General features: G+C 43.0%; 1 protein-coding gene across 2 annotated transcripts in view; it reads left to right on the top strand.

The window, feature by feature from the left end:
• The window catches only part of LOC124717145 (endoribonuclease Dicer-like), a 309,406-nt gene that overhangs the window by 101,380 nt on the left and 192,468 nt on the right, over positions 1–15,558 (top strand). For both annotated transcript variants that reach the window (XM_047243898.1, XM_047243897.1), the window contains 2 exons: positions 7,545–7,714; positions 14,832–15,203. In XM_047243898.1, coding sequence (XP_047099854.1) covers positions 7,545–7,714; positions 14,832–15,203 — 542 coding nt within the window. The remainder of the gene's footprint in view (positions 1–7,544; positions 7,715–14,831; positions 15,204–15,558) is intronic.

Consider the following 15,558-nt stretch of genomic DNA (forward strand, 5'->3'; position numbering starts at 1 on the left):
GGGTTTTGAATACCTCTCTTCGTGGCCTGAAATGAGAGATGTTCTGCCCACTATCCATCCCACCCATCCCACAGTGGTATTCTGCCGTCCACCGAACCTACACAATATACTCGTCCATCCTTACACAACCCCTGCTCCCAATCCCTTACCTCATGACTCGTACCCCTGTAATAGACCTATACGCAAGACCTGTCCCATACACCCTCCTACCACCATCTACTCCAGTCCGGACTATAACATCACCTATCCCATCAAAGGCAGGGCTGCCTGTGAAACCAGTCATGTGATTTACAAGCTAAGCTGCAACCACTGTGCTGCATTCTATGTAAGCATGACAACCAACAAGCTCCCTGTCCACGTGAATGGCCACTGACAAACTTTGGCCAAAAAACAAGTGGACCACCCTGTTGCTGAGCATGCTGCCACACATGATATCCTTCATTTCAATGACTGCTTCATAGCCTGTGCCACATGGATCCTTCCCACCAACACCAGCTCTTCTGAATTGTGCAATACATCCTACGTTCCCGTAACCCTCTTGGCATCAATCTTCATTGGTCACTTCCTCACCCATCCAGCCCCTTCCCTGTTCCCATTCCAACACTACACAGCCGTCATTCCACCACCACACCCTGTCTTTTCATTTCTCTCCTTTTCTGCTACTTGCTCCCCTCGCCCTCCCCACGTCTCCACTGCCCTCCGTCTAACCTGCTGCCCTTCGCTGTCTGCTACTCCCACCATACTATCCCTCCCTGTCCCCACCCCAGCCTCCTCCTTACCCCCACCCAGTCACCACTCCCATCATGCACTGGTGCTGCTGCTTACAGTTGGTTTCAGTTGCCTGAAACTGCAGTCATGTGTGTGAGCTGCATGAGCATGTGCGTGTGTGTGTGTGTGTGTGTGTGTGTGTGTGTGTGTGGGCGCGCGGCGCATGCGCTCGCACGTATGTGTGTCTATTGTAATGAAAGCCAGTGGCCGAAAGCTTTAATTGTGAGAGTATTTTTGTTGTGCCTATCTGCGACTCTGCATCTCCGCTATATGGTGAGCAGCAACTTTCCTTCTCATAATATTGTTACTATGATATTTCTAATCACATCTCAATAGCATCTCAACAGCAGGCCGTTCCAACACTATCCCATATAGTGCGGGCACCACCGAGAACCCATCAGCTAGCTTGTGGGCAGGTGCAGCTGGTATAGCCCACCAGGAGGCCGTGTTATATGCATCTTGTGCATGCACGAACTATTTGTCAACCATGCCGGCATGCACTTGGCCAGTGTAGAACTGTCACATAGGCTACTGCTCATGTGTCAGCTGTTTGCCCATCCCTATCCGCTGGGAGATGCGTGAGTTGAAACAGTCCAATCTACTGTCTGAGAGAACTTAAGATGCATCTCGTCATTCCTCAGTATGTGGGTATCCCACTTCTTTTTGTACTGTTTGTTCCACATGATTCGGTTAAACTTCAGTCTACTCTTCAACATTACTAAATTTGTGAACCTTGCGTATATCTGTTCCTGCATATGCCTTACAATTGACTATCTGATTTCGTAAGCTATGTCGGACTGTGTGTAGTCTAGCTGGAATCTTCCCAAGTGTCTGGGCCTTCTCCAAGTATACCAGTGACTCTTGTTATTTTTTAACATTGTAATCACAAACACAATCTGAAATGTTTTACAGAACTCAGTCTTTCTCCATTCTCACTCCAATTTCGAAGCACATATTCTCCCATAACTATGTTTTCTTCACATTCCTCTAATACTGTGTTCCAGTCTCCGATAATGATTACATTATAGTCCCTTTTTATGTACTGAAGTACCAGTTCAGTGTCCTCACATACTCTCTCTCTCTTTCTTCATCTTCTGATTGTTATGTCAGCATGTATACCTCAACTGTTGTTGTTCACATTGGCTTGCTGTCAATTCTGATGAGAAAAAAACATATTACTGAACTCTTTGTAGTAATTCACCAGATGTACTGTGGGTACACGTCATCTACCTTTAATGCAGTGGTTTCCATTGCCTTGTGTGTCCTCACACCATCAGTGATTGCTGATTCTTGCGCCCTTTAGGGGCAGTTTCCCACCTGGAGGTCAGTAAGTTACGGTAGAACTCATATGCTCCTCCAATCATTTAACAGGGTCATTGGTAAAACGAGTGTGACATCTTACGATGTAAGTCTTTGGCCGCCATTACTGGTAATTTTTATTCAAAATTTAAGCAGCGGATGGTGTCGAATATGGGACCCAGGTTATTTTGATTACTAGGAAGAGATTCTACCATTAGATCATGACTACAGGCACGCACCTGCAAACAAGCGGCAAATCAGTTATATAACTTTATTTTTTCAAAGTGATAATCAAATCTTTATAGCTACAAGATCCATTATAAGTGCCAGAGTTTAACATACCTTTGAAAGACTTGCGATCGAATAAGGCTTAAGGCTCAGATGAAATTCCTTCGGACTTGGTAAAATCATTGGGGAAGTGATGACCAAATGACTATTCACATTGTCTTCATTATATCCATTGTGGATGGCGAACTGCAACTCTGATTTAAATTGCCGATTTATGTGAGTGTAGTATGCAGCCAGTTACTTTCTTTAATTTTGATGCTATTTTATTTGCTGTACCACCAACCAGTTTTCAAGCCACTGTAGGCTAATCGTAAGGTTGTGTTACAGGAACATTGTTTCGTTGACCACTTACCGAGTCATGGTGGTTGCACTGCTTCCTGGTATCTGTGAAAATTCATTCTGATAATGTACATTTTACTAGTTGTATCATATACACAGTATTTAGCTGCACTTGGTTTCACACTCGTTCATAGTAAGTTGCGTAAGTGTAAAACCAAGTGCAACTAAATACTTACTGTGTGTATGTGTGCATAAGCTGCAAAATGTGTATTATCAGAATGAATTTAGTATGAATGTGATGAGGCATTGCAATCATCACAACGATAGCTTCTAGCAGCTGAAGGTCCAGATAATGTTCCTATAACACCTTCACCTGATGAGCCTGCAATAGCTAGAAAACTAGTCACTACTACAGAAGATAAATCATATCAAAGTTCAAAAGACCTGCTGGTTGCATATTACCAATGTGTATGGCCAATTTTATTCACATTGGTTTGTAGAATCTTCCAGATGTAGTTGAAAGTAGGTTGAAGCAGAATATTAGCTTAAAGAAGAAAGACAGGTTGGGAACAGACCAGAATAGGAAAAGAAGAATTCTGCTTATATACAGCAGTCATGGGAGGGGTGTGGGCCAGCAGCTTCAGGAGAAATTAGGTGCAGGGTACCAGGCCACAAGTTTTGTGAAACCAAGTGCTAGCCTTAGCCAGGTGACAGAAAACTTAGATCAGCCGTGCAGGGACTTTGAGAAGGAAGATCAGGTAATTATAGTTGGGGAGCAGGAAATCGCCTGGCTATGAATCCGAGATACAGTACTAGGAGTGACCTGGATAAAATAGAAGCAGAAACTGAGCACACAAATGTGGGGTTTGTGGAGGTCTTTCAGCACCATGATCGGCTCTGGGTAAGCACTGCTGTAAGGCGTGTTAACATTGAGCTGAACAGGATGGTCCGGACACCGGCAAAATCTCACAAGTGTTGTTCCATTAAATGCTATTGGTAGGTGGGGATACACTACACATGGCCTGCACCTGAATAGGATGGGGAAAAATAAGTTAGAGCTTCTCTATTAGCAGATACAGTAAGGCGGTCCACAGTCGCACAAGGGGTGATCCCTGTGGGTAAAGGGGTCCAGGCAGACGGATTTTTTAGGTTAAAGCCAAGGTCCAGACAGATGACAATCAAGATAAATAGAATAAAAGAAACTTAATGTACTGTAAATAGGGGTAATGTACTGTAAATAGGGGTAAAGCTAAGGGCAGTATCAACTTACTTCATCAAAGTATTAGGGGAATAAAAAATAGATGAGCTATTAGTGTGTTTAGATGATCTCAAAAATAAGAATGAGATTGATATACTCTGTCTGTCTGAACACCATGTAACCGTGTGTATGGGTAGTGTCAGTATAAGTGGGTATAATTTAGCGTCTCACACTTGTAGATCTAGGATGGATAAAGGAGGAGTTGCCATTTTCATAAAACAAGGGTATAAATGCAAAACTGTGGAAGTAAGCAAATTTTGTGTTGATCAGCACTTTGAGGTTTGTGCATGTGAACTTCAACTAGATAATGTAGTATTGATATTAGCAACAGTGTACAGGTCCCCATTAGGAGACTGGGAGCTATTCATAAAAAAGTTTGACTCCCTATTGTGCTGTCTGTCAGACAAAAAGAAGAAGTTATTAATCTGTGGTGATTTCAATGTAAACTTTCTAAATAATTCTGAGAGGAAAAGTGAACTAGAAGTGTTATTAACAACATATAACTTAGAATCAGTGATCAGTTTCCCTACACGTATAGCTCAAGACAGTAGCACGCTAATAGATAATGTATTTGTACAGAAAGAGGATGTAAAACAAACACATGCTTTTCCTGTGGTAAATGGATTGTCAAACCATGATTCACAACTGATTAACTAACAAAACCTAACAGGGTGTACAGTTCAGAAACCATTAAGTAAAAGTGTAAGGTCACTCAACTCGGTTTCTGTAGAGCATTTCAAAGAAAGCTTAAGAAATGTTAATTAGGGAGATGTATATAATGAGCCAAATGCTAAAGATAAATGCAACATATTCCTTGATAAATTTACATCCCTTTTTGAACATTGTTTCCCAAAGAAAATTACTAAACGTAACACCAAACACTTTTCAAGGAAATCTTGGATTACTACAGATATTAAATTGTCTTCAGAAAGAAAAAGAAGGCTTTAAAAATTACTGTAACGTACTGAGAAAAGTTGTAAGGAAATCAAGAAACGTGTATGTTAGAGAAGAAATTTACAATTCCAGCAATAAAATAAAATCAGTATGGAATGTTGTTAGAAGTGAGGCAGGAAAAGTAACCACTGGGGTGGGTAGTATTACTATTAAGGGGAATGAGACCATACTAACCAACAGTAGACAAGTAGGTAATATATTTAACAACCATTTCTTAAGTGTAGAAGAAAAAATTGGTGAGGGGGGGGAAAAAAAAAGGCAGTACATGGAAGAGTCTGTTTTGAAAAAATTTAGTCAGATTAAGTTTCACCTAACAACCTCTTGTGAAATAAGTAAAATTATTAAATCTTTGAAAAATAATGTTCTGTTGGAGTAGATGACATGTCTAATAAGGTATTAAAGCAATGTGGAGCAATTACAGCTGATGTTTTGAGTCACATATGTAATGCATCATTAACTCAAGGTATTTTCCCAGACTGGTTAAAATATGCCATTGTCAGGCCACACTACAAAAAGGGGGCCACCACAGATGTCAATAATTATTGGCCAGTATCCTTACTTACAGCATTTTCAAAAATCTTCGTGAAAGTAATGTGCTCAAGGGTGCTCCATTAAGTTTCGGGAATGCAGCCGCATAAATTCTGCTTCTTCTTCTAATATTTCGGCTGTATACCTTTCAGCCATCTTCAGAGAGAGCCGTACGACTGACGCTCCAGCGCTCACTCCATCCTTTTAAACTCGCGGACCGCGCCACTGCGCATGCGGCCACAGATAAACAAGGCGCCAGTGATGTTGATCGGCGGCAAAGACGTAACTCATGCATATGTTACGTCTTTGCCGCCGATCAACATCACTGGCGCCTTGTTTATCTGTGGCCGCATGCGCAGTGGCGCGGTCCGCGAGTTTAAAAGGATGGAGCGAGCGCTGGAGCGTCAGTCGTACGGCTCTCTCTGAAGATGGCTGAAAGGTATACAGCCGAAATATTAGAAGAAGAAGCAGAATTTATGCGGCTGCATTCCCGAAACTTAATGGAGCAGTCTTTGCGCCGCGAAAACCTGAAGATTCATACTCAAGAGTGGTTAGCCATCTCAACAGTAATGGGATACTTAGTAAATCACAGTTCGGATTTCAAAAATTCTGTTCCACTGAGACAGCAATATACAATTTCACTGTCCACATAACATAGTCTTTAACTAGTAAAATGTCACCAATAGGTTTCTTTTACTTGTCCAAAGCATTTAATTGTGAGAACAATGACATTATGTTACAGAAATTACAGTTCTATGGTATAAATGGAATATCATATGAGTGGTTTAAGTCACCTACAGAACAGGAACCAAAAACTTTCCTTATATGGGTCAAGTGATTGAAATAAGTTTACCACTTCATGTAACTGGGGTGAAATTACATTAGGTGTTCAACAGGATTCAATCATCGGTCCCCTTCTGTTCTTGATATATGTGAACGACCTTCCTTCTTATCTGAAACAGGAAGCTGAACTGACACTGTTTGCTGATGATACAAGCATCATTATTAATCCAGTAAAAGAAACTCCAATTGAAAGTGATACAAATAAGGTCTTTGGAAAAGTCATTAATTGGTGTTCTGCAAATGGTCTTTCTCTAAACTTTGAAAAAAACACAGTACATCCAGTTTTCTGCTGCAAAAAGTACAGTTCCTTCAATAAATATAACACATCAACAGAAATTAGAAGACAGGGTAGAGCATACTAAGCTTCTGTGTGTACACATAGATGAGAATCTTAAATGGAAAATTCATATTTTGGATCTTCTAAAGCGACTAGGTTCAGCAACTTTTACAATCAGAATAATTCTCAATTTTGAGGATATAGAAATTAGTAAGCTAACATACTTTGCATACGTTCACTCTCTGATGTCATACGAAATAATATTTTGGGGTAACTCAGCATTTAGATACAAAATATTCACTGCTCAAAAGAAAGTGTTAGAATAATGTGTGGAGTTCATAGTCACACATCTTGTAGGCATCTTTTTAAAAGATTGGGAATTCGTACAACAGCCTCACAGTACATTTACTCCCTTATGAAATTTGTTCTCAACAATGTGGACCAGTTTAAAAACAACAGTGACATTCATGATTATAATACCAGAAAAAAAGAAAGACTTACACTATCCTTTACTCAACCTATCTTTGGGGTAAAAATGCTGCTGTAAAAATTTTCGATAAATTACCAGATGAATTAAAATGTCTGAAAGACAGCAGTAATAGCTTCAAAAATAACTTGAAATCATATCTCCTTGACAGCTCCTTCTATACCATAGATGAATTCTTGAATAGTAATAAATAAATCTATGAATATAGTATATTCATTTTGTGCTATTTAAGGGAATGGGGTAAATAATAGAAATATTAATCCTTAACTCTGTATTGTAACATATATATGTAGTTTCATATGTGCATTTCTTGTGCACTTGACACATTCCACATCATAACAGCTACTTTACTGTGTGATTGATCAATGGAACACATAACCAACTATCTGAGATTGGGGACATACTATCAAATTTTCAGAAATATCACCCATACAAGGTTGAAAAATGCTAGTTACATTTCATTCATTTTCTGCATTGTTATTTTATTTTGAATTTGCTTTATCTCAGAATTGTCCAGCATATTATTTAAAACAGTCTTGTTCATTTGTATACTTTCTCATCAGGTGATGGATGCCCTCATCACTAAAGAGGCCACACCTAGAGTACTCGGGCTGACGGGGACCCTGCTAAATTGCAACTGTAAGCCGTCAGAAGTACCTCGTTTGTTGAAGGAGCTGGAAACAACATTTAGAAGTAAAATTGCAACAATATTGAATTCGGAAGAAATTCAAAGGTAACTGCTCGTAAGTTCTGTGTGATTATCGACTTAATTTATTGGAGGAAGATTTCATTTGGGAAAACTAATAAATTATGGCACAGGAGGAGAAATGTTTAATACTGACAGTAGACATATATAAAAGTGGGACACCTTCCTAGCTTTAGGACTATTCAATCCTCCCTTCTCCACAGGATGAGAACAATTCATGTCTAGTGAGAATGAGGGTAGACCAAGGCTAAGGGGATGGTATCAGACAGTAGGTCACAGGTAAGTGCTGTATCGTATTCAGCCCAGAGGTGATGACAGCAGAGTGAGAAGCAAAGATAGATTAGGAGAGAGAGAAATCAATAGTTTAATCAAGAATTAAGACAGAAACCATATGGAGAGCTTCTTGGACATCTATTCAGCTTTCTCAGATAGCACTGCATACTGCCTCACAAAGAAAGTGAAAACCCAAAAAGGGAAGAGGAAATGAAATGTAGGTAGGTAGAGAATATGTGATGTTATCTCAGCGATTAAAAAAAATCTGGTGAAATTTACAAAGAATTGGCAGTATGAGCCCTCTCATCAGTATGTCGTTGCGCCCACTCTGGCCTAGATGTGTTCATTGATTTGCTGTGGAAGGGTGTCGTGAAGCTGAGGCAAACTGGCCCACAGCTATTGTAACTGGTCCTTCATATTCTGGATACTGGCGCTGTCACAGATGTGATACCTTAGCTCAACCTGCACACGTTTTACTGGTGACAGACCTGGGGATCTCGCTGGCTGTGGAAGTACCTCAGCATCGTGAAGACAGTTCACAGAGACACGTGCATTTCACAGATGACTATTGTTCTGTTGAAAAATGGCACAACGATACCTGTCAGACAAGAGGTAACACATGAAGAGAGTAGGCTGTCCCTGACGTATCGTTCTTCCATCGAGGTTCCATCAGTCACTATGAGCCACGACCGATGGCTCTCCGAACTGTAGTACCAGGAGTAACGCCGCTGTGCCTCACCAAAATGTTGTAAGAATCAGACGTTTCTCTGGCTTGCCTCCACACTCACAGATGGTGGTCCTCCAGGGTAATGCAGAACTGCAATTCATCGCGAAACACAAAATGACACGACACAGTCGATTCCATTTGTGAGCAATCCATACTTAACGATTGTAATGCCACTGCAGATGGAGCCATTTGTGTTGTGGAGGTAACAGTAGCCTACACACAGGATGATAATTCCTCAGTCAGATTGCTGTGCAAGTCTGCAGCCATTGGAGCAGGATGATACAGACTGTTGGAGGGGATCCGTTACTCATTCTGGGATGGCAGGCACGGATTTGGAGGGATTACAATGTGCTCGGTGCACAGTATGGCGATCAAATGTAATCGACGGGAGCCTCGACTGTGATGTGCCTATCCTCTTGTTCCCGTGCAGTACAACGATGGGTCACTGTCACATCCAACTGCTCCACAAATCCGGATATTGGACAGTTTGACCATCCAGCTGAATGGAGACCCACAATTGAGACTCTTTGACTGTGTCCTCCAGTTATTTATTTAATCATATGGCTAGGGCCCCCTGCCGGGCAAGCTGTTCGCTGGGTGCCGGTCTTTCAATTTGATGCCACGTCCGTGACCTGCAGTCGATGAGGATGATAAGATGATGATGATGATGATGATGATGATGATGATGATGATGATGACATCACAACACCCAGTCCCTGGGTGGAGAAAATTCCCTGACCCAGCCGGGAATCGAACCCAGGCGCAGAGGATTGACAATCCGCCATGCTGACCATTCAGCTACCGGGAGTGGACTGTCCTCCAGTAATCACTCGAGATGAAGCTGTTTGTGCCCGTTATATACCCCTTACATATCAGGCCTGATAACAACACTGAACTTCACCAACACTAATGCTTTCTGGTGGCTATTCTACCTGTAGCAGAGAATTGTAACTTCAATCATACTTACCCACCTATGGTGTACACGTGCACAAAGCTACATCGACATCTGACACTACCCTTTAGGTGTTTTACTTCTTTTGTCATGTATTGTAGATAACAGTGTCATGTGAAAAAAGTCGTCAGTTAATCTAGTTGAGCCATGCAATAATTCACACTCTATCGTGATCAGTCACTGGTAGGTAACATAGTAATGGAGAAATAAGTAAATGCAAGTATTTACTAATAAAAGGTATTATATTTTGAGCAGTACTACTAAATGTCTGTCTCATTGTAAAAAAACTGATACCATTATATACAACATAGTTAATTGTAAAACATATAATTAGTAGACATTGACTTCATCAACTTAATTTTATTCTTTAAAACTTTTTTTATTTTTGCAAAACTTTTTTTGAAAACAATATTAGCAGTTATAATGTGATCATCAGCTACTTTTTGGATTCTGCGTCTTTAGCAGAAACATAAATATCACGGAATGCGCATAAAAACAGGTTGTGGTAAATACAATCCTGCCCTTTGAAGTGTCTGACCTTGCGCTTTATTAATTGTCGTAACAAAGGCTACCTTCTCCGCAGGGGGCTCACCACTCTTTGCCGGGTTCGTGCTTGGCTACCATGGGGTCCCAGCCTTTGCAGCATTTTTCCCATCCCATGCTGCAAGTCTATCTTCTTGCTATTCTTTTTCCCCTCACCTGCGGTGTTATTGGGAATATTCTGCATTATCTGTCACTGATGTAAGAACAGTCTCACCTTTGTTTTTCACTCTCTTTTCCTTTCTTTGTTTCCCTTCTCCTCTCTTTCCTCTGCTTTGGTGTTTGAGGTCCCTTTTTTCCTTCTTCCTCCCTGTGTGCTCCTGAAGGCCAGCCCACACGTCTGACGCATAACAGGTGACTGGGTACCACGTAATTCCCAGCCCAGTGTCGACAGGTAGGGTTCGCATGTACCCCCTGGTATAGGCCAGGCACTGGGAGGGGTGATTGCCTGAGTTGCGACCTTCCCAAATTGCCGATTGGTCCCTGTGAACAATCACCTAAGGCGGGTGCGCCCCCTTGTGAAGGGAGACCCCAGTTGGGAGGAGTGTGCCGTCGGAGAGGCTGGCAATCGTGGGGGATTTTCTCGCAATGAGTCAATCATCTTCACAATCAACGTGTACGAAACGTAAACGTAATGAGGCTAATGATTCAAAATACCCTTCCCTCTATGCACCACGGATCCTTGTGGTCTGATGTACTGAAGTCGGTCAGTCCTTTGCCGCGGTAAATCCGATTATTACTCAGAAAGGTGGTGATGCAATTGCCGGCCCTGTGAAATCTTGCTCTCATTTACGGATTGGCACTTTGCTTTTGGAGACTTCTTCTGATTCTCAAGCACAACAGCTGCTTGCTGCCTCACTTCTCCATGGCTACCCTGAGGCCCATAGAACTTACAGCTACTTTTATCATCACAGCATCCCTTTGTACTCTGCCTTCAGGACACCAAATTACACCCTTATGACTGCTTTGAGCTTTCACATTTCTTACTGGTTCATTTTGACCTTCCCCCTGACGTCGCCATTCCATCTCATGAGGGAGTTCTGCTGCTCATACGGGATGACATTCGTAGTCAACTCATCTCCCTGACTACCCGTTTTAAAACTGTTGTAGTTTGCCTTTTCCTTCCCCACCTGACTTTCTCCCTCTTTACCGTTTATGTCGCTCCATCATTTGAGGTCACCAGGGCAGACTTCCTTCAGCTCGTTGGGCAGCTTCCTGCCCCATTTTTGCTACTCGGTGACTTTAATGCGCATCATCCCCTTTAGGGTTCTCCCAGGACCTGTCAGAGAGGTGCCATCTTGGCTGACCTCCTTAACCAACTTAACCTTATTCGCCTTAACACTGGAGCATCCACTTTCCTTTCTGACTCCTCGCACACCTATTTTCACTTGGACCTATCCTTCTGCACTGTTCAGTTTGCCCCTCGTCTTGAATGGTCCGTTCTTTCTGACACCTACTCGAGCGACCATTTCCCGTGTGCTACCCATTTGCTTACTCCTACCTCATCTGCGTGCACATCCAAATGGCAGCTTACTATGGCTGACTGGCAACCTTCGAAGACCAAGATTTCCCCAGTTGTGATGACCAGGTGGAATATCTCACCAACATTATCCTTACTGCCACAGAACTCTCCATTCCTTGCCTTTCTTCTTTACCACGTCGTGTCCCAGTCCCTTGGTGGACTGAAGCATGTCGCGACGCAATAAACACACGGACATGTGCTCTCTGCATTTTTAAGCACCCTTAAAAGTTGGTCGACAATGCTTAGCGCATCTTTGGGAACCATTGAAATCTCACCCTAAATGATATCAGAGTCCCAGAGAAGTTGTGCATCCTCAGTCTGATGCGAAACGATGAGACAGATGTGTTAAAGATGGGTACAGGTAGTTTCAAAATCGAGTGTGATGTATGGTAAAAGAACATGAACTGTGGAGAGTTGGTGCAGGAAATTGTTGGTACCTTTTATATAGGAGGGGCAAGTTGCGGGTAATAGGTTGGTTCAGGGTTGAACCCTGCCTTACTCAGTTCACTCCTTCATCCAGTTGTAATCCACCCCCACTGCTCCCAAATCACTCCCAGTTAAGATTCCAGAAAACCTTGATCTCAAACCTTGTGCCACCATCATTCCCAAAATCCCTCAACATACAGGCTAAACTCATATCCTCAGAAAGGACTACAATCCACCATCTAAAAACTGATCCTGGCATTATAATCCTACTTGCTGATAAAGGCTCCACCACTTGTTTTGAACTGCAAGTATTACCTGGCAGAAAGACTCCACCTGCTGTCAGATTCATTCATCTACAAACAATGCCGCAGTGACCACATTCCAGAAATCCTGCAGGATCTCCAGTCTATTCCAGATCCTTAGGTCCAGCCCAGATCCTCTCCTGGAGTCTCTCTCTCTCTCTCTCTCTCTCTCTCTCTCTCTCTCTCTCTCTCTCTCTCTCTCTCTCCCCCCCCCTCTCTCCTCACCACTACCAGTCCCCAACACTCCTGCCTTCTACATACTTCCTAAAGTCCAGAAACCCAACCGGCCAGGATGCCTCTTTGTGGCCAGTTACTGTGCCCTGTCAGAGGATCTAAGCTCTCATAGACCAACACCTTCAGCCTATTACCTGCAGCCTACTTTTCTATATAAAATATGCCAACCATTTTCTCCATCAACTCCCCACAGTTCATGTTCACTTACCACAGGGTGCCCTGCTTGTCACTATTGATGCCACCTCCTTTTACGCTAACATTTGTACTGCCCATGGCCATACCGCTATTGAATACTACCTTTTCATTGCTTGACGTGTTCCAAACCTCCAACTTCTTTCCTAGTTGCCATGACCAGCTGTATCCTCACCCAAAGTTACTTCTCCTTTGAAGGCATTACCTACAAACAAATCCAGGGTTTGGCTATGGGCACCAACATTGCACCATCCTGTGCCAACCCATTCATGGGCCGTCTAGAGGAGTCCTTTCTAACCGCCCAGAATCTCATGCCTTTCACCTGGTTCAGATTGATTGATGACGTCTTCTTGATGTGGATTGAGGATGAGGACACCCTATCTACATTCCTTCAGAACCTCAACACCTTCTCCCCATTCGCTTCACCTGGTCCTCCTCAACCCAGCAAGCCATCTTCCTTGATGTCGACCTCCACCTCAGAGATGGCTACATCAGTACCGCTGCCCACATAAAACCTACCAACCACCAGCAATAATTCCACTTCAACAGCTGCCACCCATTCCATACCAAGAAGTATCTTCCATACAGCCTAGTCACAGGTCCCTCTAGCAGTATGCCAACAAAGACCATAATTACCGTCCCAACCGTGTACAAAAACAGACCTCCCATACCTTATCTCTCCAGCCACAACTACCTCCCAAAGTACCACTGTCTGGCCACAGAGGACCATTCTCTTCATAGCTCAGTACCACCAAGTACGGGAGCAATTGAATCGCATTCACCACCGGGGTTTCGACTACCTCTCATTGTGCCCTGAAATGAGGAATGTCCTACTCACTATCCTTTCCACCCCTTCCTCAGTGGTATTTCGCCGCCCGCCGAACCTACGCAATATCCTTGTCCGTCCCTACACAACCCCTGCTCCCGAGCTGTTGCCTCGTGGCTCATATCCCTGTAATAGTCCTAGAAGCAAGACCTGTCCCTTACATCCTACCACCACCACCACCACCACCACCACCACCACCACTACTACCCAGTCCAGTCCAGTCACAAACATAACCTATCACATCAAAGGCAGAGCTACCTGTGAAACCATTCATGTGACCTACAAGTTAAGCTGCAACCATTGTCCTGCATTCTACATAGGCATGACAGACAACAAGCTGTCTGTCTGCTTGAATGGCCATTGACAAAATGCGTCAAGGAACAGCTGGATCACCCAGTTACTCAGCATACTACCCAACATGACATTCTTCATTTCAATTACTGCTTCTAAGCCTGTGACATATGGATCCATCCCACCAACACCAGCTCTTCTGAATTGTGTGGGAACAAACTCTCCCTGCAGTATATCACATGTTTCCATAACCCTCCTTGCCTAAAACTTGTCATTGCCCTTTACCCACCTATCCCCTTCCCTGTTCCCATTCCAGCAGCCCTCAGCTCTCTACTCTATCAATGCCTCCACAGTCCTTATACTTCTCTCCCTTTCTGCCCCCCCACCCCTCCCTCCCCCTCCCGCCCACTATCTAACATCCCGACTGCACGTAGCTGCCGTACCCTCTCACCACCTTGTCCCTGTATGTTCCCACAAACAGCATTTTACTGTACTCCAGCCTTACACTGCTATCCCAACCCCTCCCTGCCCCAGCCTTCTCGTTACCCCCACTACCCAGATTACTTCGCCAATCAAGCACTGCTACTCACAGTTTAGCCTCTTGGTCGTCTGTGTGTGTGTGTGTGTGTGTGTGTGTGTGTGTGTGTGTGTGTGTGTGTGTGTTTTGTCTAATTCCGATGAAGACCTTTTTGCCGAAAGCTTACTGCTTTAACAGTCTTTTTGCTGTGCCTATCTGCGACTCAGTGTCTTCACTGTATGGTGGATAGTGACTATCCAAGTCTTTAAGGTACTTAAGTATTTTTCGTCATTAGTGGTGAACAAAATTTTGAAAGTGACACGTTACCTTTTTTTCTGCCAGTTTCTCAACCAACCCGGAAGAAATGTTAATGAATTACGATAAATCAGAGGAAGCAGAAGCCCTGCAGAGAGCCAGACGTATGCTGGAAGACTGTGAAGACTTCATCCTTTCGGTGGACTTCACGGAGGACTCAACTTTAGAGATTGACGGACCTGATCACTCGCACTTGATGATTGACAAAAAGAAAATCAACAAGAAGTTGAGGAATGTGTTGGGTGACGTCAGGTACCAGCTCGGTGAGGTTGGTGTGTATGGCGGTTACCTGGCCACACTGTTGCACAAGGTGGAGCTGATCCGATGGCAACAGCACGCAGAGAATAGTACTATCTCAGTGTTGCTGGAGACGATGGTAACGACTCTCCACTGTGTCGGGTGAGTGCTGACGACATTGAATCGTTTAATCGTGTTTTATGGTTTATTTAGTAAATGCAGTTGCTGTAGTTCATGGCACCCATAAGGGATGTTTTGTTAACTTTATTTTAGATTTAAAAAATTTTCTCACTTTTCTTTTTTTATATTAATTTCACTAAATAAGTTGGATGACACATTTTGGTAGCATTTTGCCAATGGGATTGAAGTCTTAATGTGCTGTCCAGTGGTTTGGTCACCCATTATTTGTAAGTGGTCACTCAGCCACCGTTAATTATTTTTGCCTGTTTGTACTGCTATTTTATTTTTAGTTTTATCTCCCTGTTTTGATGTGCTGTGTCCAATCTTGCAATTTGAA

Source organism: Schistocerca piceifrons, chromosome 9 (genome assembly GCF_021461385.2).
Source record: "Schistocerca piceifrons isolate TAMUIC-IGC-003096 chromosome 9, iqSchPice1.1, whole genome shotgun sequence".
Lineage (NCBI taxonomy): Eukaryota > Metazoa > Arthropoda > Insecta > Orthoptera > Acrididae > Schistocerca > Schistocerca piceifrons.